Source organism: Berghia stephanieae, chromosome 12 (genome assembly GCF_034508935.2).
Source record: "Berghia stephanieae isolate SIO BIC M18660-M18661 chromosome 12, UCSD_Bste_1.3, whole genome shotgun sequence".
Taxonomy (NCBI): domain Eukaryota; kingdom Metazoa; phylum Mollusca; class Gastropoda; order Nudibranchia; family Aeolidiidae; genus Berghia; species Berghia stephanieae.
Window position 1 is genome coordinate 25,452,442 of NC_088371.1, and position 6,957 is coordinate 25,459,398.

Consider the following 6,957-nt stretch of genomic DNA (forward strand, 5'->3'; position numbering starts at 1 on the left):
GTCGTGTTTAAATCTAGGGGCACGTGTATATTTTTGAAGGTCTGATCGCCTAACACAATAATGGGCTTGTTTTTATATTGTTGTTGTCTTTCTTCTTTTTTTTAGTAGTCCATTGGGCTCAAGGAGCCGGAATTTATCCCGGTTTCTATAGCGTGAAACGGACAATAGCGATTGCTTGCTCCCTTCGGGGTAAGTCGCTAGTCTATTGCAAAGTACTTTCCGCCAAATCTAACAGACTCAGCTACTCATACACTGCTGGGTGGGCAGGGGGGGGGGGTGGAATCGATCTTGGTCCCTTTGCGTGTGAAGCGAGTGCTCTACGTACTGGGCTATCGGGACCCCCCCCCCCCCCCCCCACTGGCTCTAAAGATTACTTCATCATTTTTTTTGTCCAGATAACGCATTCACAAACTGATGTGACCGATCGTGTCAAACTGGTTGTATGTCAGGATGAAGCGGGTGTCCAACGTCGACGTGTACCAGGTTTAATATCCGACCGCCATTATGGGCCTAGTTTAACATTGTTGTAATGGACAATATTTTGCGTCATTTTTGGGGGGGAATTTCTATTACAAAAATTAGCCCATAATAAGTTGGGTTATCAGACCTGCCGATAAGTGCACGTCACCCAAAGTAAATTTAAATATAAAAGAAATGATCAGAAATATAAAATTATTTTTTGGATTTAGAGACTTTGTGAAACTATACTGGACCACAAAAGTCTTGCACAAAACTTCAATTTTTGGCTAGAACTTCGGATCGCTCAATGCATTATTTGGATCAAGTAAAAAGAGTCATAAACTTCACCCTCTGATCTGTGGATTGCTATTATATATATATATGAAGAGTTTTTTTCCAAAATGCGACATACGCCATTTTCAGGGATTGAGAGAAGCGGCTCAGATTCACTTCATGGGTGATAAAGCTTTGCCCTTTCAAAAATATTTCCGTCCAAATCGCGACATAACTTTAATTAAACGTGTATTTAATTCTACTTTTTTTCCAAAACGAGATATAGGACTGCAATGTTTTATTCCAAAATGAGACATAACCAGAGCCAATCAAAGACCGTGAATGGTGTTAATATTGACCAGTCGTAATTCGTTATATTTTTGGCTCGGAACTGGTATCATGGATGCGCCCATTGGCGTAGACCGTAGATAACCATTCACTCGTTCAACTTCGTACCGCTAACACCATTAACATACATTTTTAACCGCTCCTAACTTCGACTATTCAATTTTGAGAGACAATGGAAGTTTTTGATAACATAAACGAAACTGCACAGCGGACAGACCGAGGGAGGAAAAGGAAAGAAACAGCTAGGGCATACAAGACAGTAGGCAAGATGAGACGGGCCAATGGAGGCTACATTCCGACTGTTTCTTGCAACCACGTTTCAACTCCTTTGTGTTGTGCAGATCAGCTGAAGCCAGAGTCACTCGTCCAAATGTTCGAGACATTTTGCTCCCAGAGCAGCCATGCTGACCAAAACAGCATGTTGATATCCTTGATGGACGTGTCAGCTCCTTCAAGGGCCAGGATCGATGAAACAGAGAGGAAAAGAGGCCGTGATGTTACCATCAAATACAATGTGGTCACCTCAACAAGCGGGAGATTGCCTGTATGCAAAGCATCCTTCATGTCCATCCTCAGTAAGTTGTCATTTCCTTTTTTATTATAATATTATCGAATTGCAAAGGCTCTCTCATTCAGTTATCTTACTTTGACTTTGATCCGTATCCAACATCAAACACTCTAACTCAACTCTAACCTATTTTTCTTTGTTCTCTCTCACTCAACTTGGATCTAGTGCCCACTCTTTCTTCTGTTCCACTGTTTTAATTATTCTTTTTGCTGATTTATTGCCTAGTGCATCACTATTTATGTTATGATAATGATTACGTTATTTTCGTATTGATCACTTAGACTTAGTCTAAGTTAAAGTGAAAGTAGAAAGAAAATTAAATAGAGCTTAGGACATGGTAACGTCTTCATTATTTATAATGAACATAGAGTAAAGCCATGTGATGTAGGAAGGTGAGTACTAAGTCCTGCCATCGAGATGAGTGCATTGTTTATAGATAGTATGCAGATGACGTCACTCGGGCCTTTGTTATTGTTTTTGCCATCCGCGTTTGTGAGTTGTTCTCACTAAACTGTATTAACCAGACTATAAAAGTTCATGGTTACACAGAGTTTGTGTGTTGGTCCGTTATACTTCCGGATGGCAATGTTGTGAACTCCTTGGCCAAGCGCATTCTATCTATAAAATACCATAAAAATCTTTTCATGGTATGGGGGGGGGGGGGGGGGTATACTTTTTTATTGCTGTTGTGAGTGGACATTCACACCACGTGGCATGAATGAATATTTATTTTTATATCTCACCTTGTGTAGTTTGGACCACTGATATGAAGAAGAATCATGTTCATAATAGTAATAGTAGTAGATAAAGATTTTGTTAACAAAAATGAAGTGCTAATAGTAATAGTCTTAATGTTTTCATGATGCTACAGTTTTCAAGGTAATAACTGGTAACAAATTTAGGATTACTTGTTAAAAATTTGTTACAAATTGCGGACAAAAATTAAACAGCACGTTTTGCTAATAAATTAAAGAAATGATGTCGAGGAGAGACAACCAGAAATAAAATCGTGGAGCGACGATCAGAGACCGCAAACACTATGCAGAAAGCGATGGAAACTACAGTCGTATTGTGACTAACGTTGAGATTGTAGTCAGAATGAAATAAGCGCTCACAGCTCTATGATTAAAGAGCATTGACAAAGCTATTAAAAAAGCTTTTGAGAGGTCATTGTGAAGTCAAAAATTGTTTATTTTTCTAAAAGTCGCCATTTTTTTTCATAATAAAGTATAAAGATAGACACACATTTAAGGAAGGTAGCATGTGTGCCATATTGCATGAAGATTTGAGGGGACACAATAGCTTATCCTTAACTTAATTAAAATTCCCTTCACAATTGGCATACAGCTTAAGGAGGCTGCTTGGGGGGGGGGGGGGGAGGGTGTCTTTACAGTAAATGAGTACCTAATTTAATTTTCACTTAAGTTTCTGCAGCCCCGTGGCGCAATCCATCATCTCATAGTTCATTGGTTTACTACCTATCTGTGGTTTTAGTCGTTTGTTATTGTCTTTTTTTTTATTGTTTACTTTTTTTTGTTCTCACAAGCTAGATTTTTAAAATGCTTTTTCTGTTTTGAATTTTGATTTTATTATTCGTGTCTAAGGAAAAGTTGTGGGGGATTGAAGCTTGTGTGTGTAGGCATCTATAACATTATAATTTCTCTTGCTTGATACTTTCTTCATATACCCCTTTATCTCAATGTAACATCTTTCCTCTATTTTTTATATCCTTACAGATGTCAAGAAGGATCGTCTCAGTCGTCTTGCAAATAATTTCCTTAAGGAAGGCGCACCGAGAAAAGAGCGTCGCGGTGGCAGCAGACAAACCCCAGAGATGGTTGAGTTTAAAGAGTCAATCGTTTCTCATATTGAAACATTCACGTGCAGAGCCAGCCATTATGCACGTCGTGGAGCTCCTGGACGGAAGTATCTACCCAGTGACATGAATGTTGCCAAGATGCGCCAACTCTTTAATGAGCAGAATCATCGACAGGCTTCCTATGCCTTATATTATTCAATATTTTTGCATCGATTCAATCTGGCTTTTGGGCACCCGGCCAAGGATATATGCAGTGATTGTCTGCGATTCCGGATTCAGTTGCGCCAAGATTTACCTGAAGCACAAAAGCGAGCAAAGGCAGTCGCTTTTTTGCTTCATAGGCGACGTGCCAGGAAATTTTATGACTTAATGGACAACGTTGACGATTCATTAACACTATGTTTTGATGTAATGGAGAACCTTGTTCTCCCTAAAACTTCGATTGGACAGGCGTATTATTCACGTCAGCTATATATGTATGTTTTTGCTGTCGTGCGTCATGAAGGACGAGGACAGTCTGTTCCATTAAGGAATGTTTTCCTTTATACGTGGATGGAGACACAGAATAAAAAAGACTCAAATGTCATTGCATCCGCAGTTGAGCATGCTTTAACTGGTTTCGGTGAAAGCTTTCAGGGCAGGAAAGTCAGATTATTTTCTGACTCGTGTTTTGGACAAAACAAAAATTTCAGTATGGTGTCGATGCTGCACTCATTCAGGAAACGACATATTCCAAATAGTTCTATTCAATATTTTTTTCCAATTCGTGGCCACAGTTATCTGCCAGCTGACAGGGTATTCGGACGTATTGAGCAGGACATCAGGAAAAAAGCTCTTATTTTGCTGCCATCCGAATACATTGACATCTTAAAAAGACATGGCACTGTTTTTCAGTATGGAAAGGATTGGTTTGTGAAGGACTATAAAAAAGAAGTGGCGTCGTTTTTAAAGACTCAAAAGGGCTTCAGAGTGAGTGATGCCAGGGTGTTACAATTTAACAATGATAAAGTTGGCTTTCAGTCAGTGTATGAGGGACCATTTTGTGAACATTCGATTCTGAAGAAGGGGAAGCGTTGGGTTGACTTTGTCCCTGAGGTGATTGGAGATATTTCTTGTGTGAAAGAAGAAAAGAAGACGGACGTTTGCAATTTATTGGACAGTCTTGGTGTCAGTAATGATGTCAGGGCACAGTATGATAGTTGGCTCCTATCAACTTCTGTTACAGAGGATCCAGAATCTGATGAAGATTAGATTTACTGTGTTTATATAATTTTTTATTCCCTTTTCCATATCCATTGTTTTTATGAGTCTTATGCTTTGTGTCCTGTATGGTGTTTTTTTTAATGGCTGTTTACACCAGACCATTTAATTATTCAATCAGTTTTGGTTGGCTTAAGTTTTCCTTTGGGTATTTTTGTCATATTTCATACATTTAATGCCTACCTGTCTGACTACATACTTAAATCTTGTGATTATGTCCCTCTCTGTGGATTGACAGAAGGTCTTTTTTTTTAATGGATTGCTATTCGACACCCGAAACTCAGGTGTATCTTTTCACCAGGTTATTCGACACCCAAAGTCTCACATGCGCATGTTGAGAGTTAGCTATCCTCAACAACACGTGAATTTATCAGCACGAAAATTTTGGGTTTTGAATTACGTTCCCTTTTTTTAATTGCTGTTGACACCAGGCTATTCTTTTAAATTTAATTAATCCATCAGTTTTGTTTTCTAGAGTTTTTTTTTTTTTTTTTGGGGGGGGGGGGGGGGGGGGGGGGGTATTTAGCATAGTATTTTTTTTTCAATCAGTTTTTATTCCCTAAAGTTTCGCATCTTTCATAAATTGTCTATTTACTGTTGGACTTAGAATTCATACATTTTTTTGTTGCTTATTTAACTTTAAGCTGAGCTTTTGATACACCCAGTTTTAATTCAGCTTACTGGCAATGGAACTGCTTTTCTCCTTATTTGCATGAAGGCAGGGATTTTTTGGCTCTTTTCTATTTTAAAAAGTGGTTTGGATGTGTAGTCATGTTTTCTGCTTAACATTTTTTTTTTATGGGTGGGGGGGGGGGGGGATGTTCAGGGGTTTTGTTTGAGAAGTCCCGTATTTTTTGCAAGTACCACACGTTTGATATTGTATCATTTTTAATTTTCAGTAGGATTATTTTTTTTACTTTGGTTTGATTTTCCCCATCATGTAGTTGATGTGGACTTTGACATGTTTTTTATCTGTTTCAAATGTTTTGATGTCATTAAATTTATAAAATATATTTTTGAGTTATTTTTGTTTTCTTTTCATGCACATTGTCTTGTGACTGCATTATGCAATAGAGAATGCTTATGCTGAAGAGGAAACTTACATTGGTGTTCTCATTTATACCCTTCTGTATCTTAATATTAAGAGGAGTGTAAGTGGATTTACTGTTAGTGTATGTTGTATTTTCAGCTTAATCAACTTCCTTTGCATTTAATTGACTGCTGGCTATATTACTTTGGTAGACTCCCAACAGAGTTATAACCAGGAGTCTGGGCTTTTGTGAGGCCTTGCACAGGTTTCGTCTTTCTATTTCTAGTAAATTGTGTTACTATTCACCTACTTTTTCCCCTGGCGCTTATGACCTAAAGAGCCAGTACCCATTAAACATTCATAACCTAACAAGTACCCTGGTGCTTATGACTGAAGGGGTAGGAAGCATTGCAACTGTTAGGATATGACTGCTGTTTCCATCGCTTTCTGTGAGAGTGACTGCGATGCGACTTGAGCTTCTCCAGAAACTCAAGTCGCATCGCAGTTACTGATCTCTTGATGGAACCGACAGTCATATCCTGACAACAGTCGTACGTTAGGTCGACTTGAAATTGGCCCTCACAGTTCACAGTTTGTGGGTTAAATTTCCTAGAGCAATATGGAACAATTAACTACAATACGTATGTTTATGATTGGTCTTGGGTTAATTTTCATCCAGTGACTGTACTTAAACTGGTTATCGAAACTAGTCTGCGGGAGTTGGTTGGGTGCTACTGGTAGGCCCTCCTTTTCTCCCTGATCTATCACTACCATCTTGCTGTTCTGTGCTATATCAGACGATTTTGTGGCATTTCTTGGCTCTTGATAGGACTTTTGTTGAATATTACAAAGCCCTGGCGCTTATAGGACTTAAGAGTGTTGCAAGCGCTGTTAAACATTCCAAAACAAAAACAATTTCCTCCCTCTTCTTGTAGAGGGAACTTAACAGCATAAATTGCTTGCTATCATTTAGCCAGGACTCTAGTCTATGGTAGAGTACAAATTGCTGGATTAGATCCATCTAACCATTTGCTGACTCCAGACTGACAAGGGTCCAGAAAAAAAAACCTATGCTATGCTGTGTCAAACCAGGATGACCAATTTAGCCCTGACAAGTAATTTATATTTTGTCGCTATCTTTTGCCAATAAGCAATTTTTTGTTGCCCCATATTTCCTATGGCTGCTTTACCACTGTCATG

The 6,957-nt window shown here is 38.7% G+C and overlaps 1 protein-coding gene across 1 annotated transcript; it reads left to right on the forward strand.

The window, feature by feature from the left end:
* The first annotated feature begins 853 nt into the window (after positions 1-853).
* On the forward strand, positions 854-5,219 carry LOC144957450 (uncharacterized). The gene is made up of 2 exons (XM_078888716.1): positions 854-1,655; positions 3,385-5,219. The coding sequence occupies exons 1-2, from the start codon at positions 1,253-1,255 to the stop codon at positions 4,716-4,718; spliced, it is 1,737 nt and encodes a 578-aa protein (XP_078744842.1). The 5' UTR covers positions 854-1,252; the 3' UTR covers positions 4,719-5,219.
* Positions 5,220-6,957: the final 1,738 nt, after the last annotated feature.

Excerpts from the sequence above, each read along its gene's own strand:
- LOC144957450 (XM_078888716.1), top strand. The coding sequence starts at position 1,253 with ATGGAAGTTTTTGATAACATAAACGAAACTGCACAGCGGACAGACCGA. Across the intron at positions 1,656-3,384 it reads ATCCTTCATGTCCATCCTCA|ATGTCAAGAAGGATCGTCTC; the intron begins GTAAGTTGTCAT and ends ATATCCTTACAG.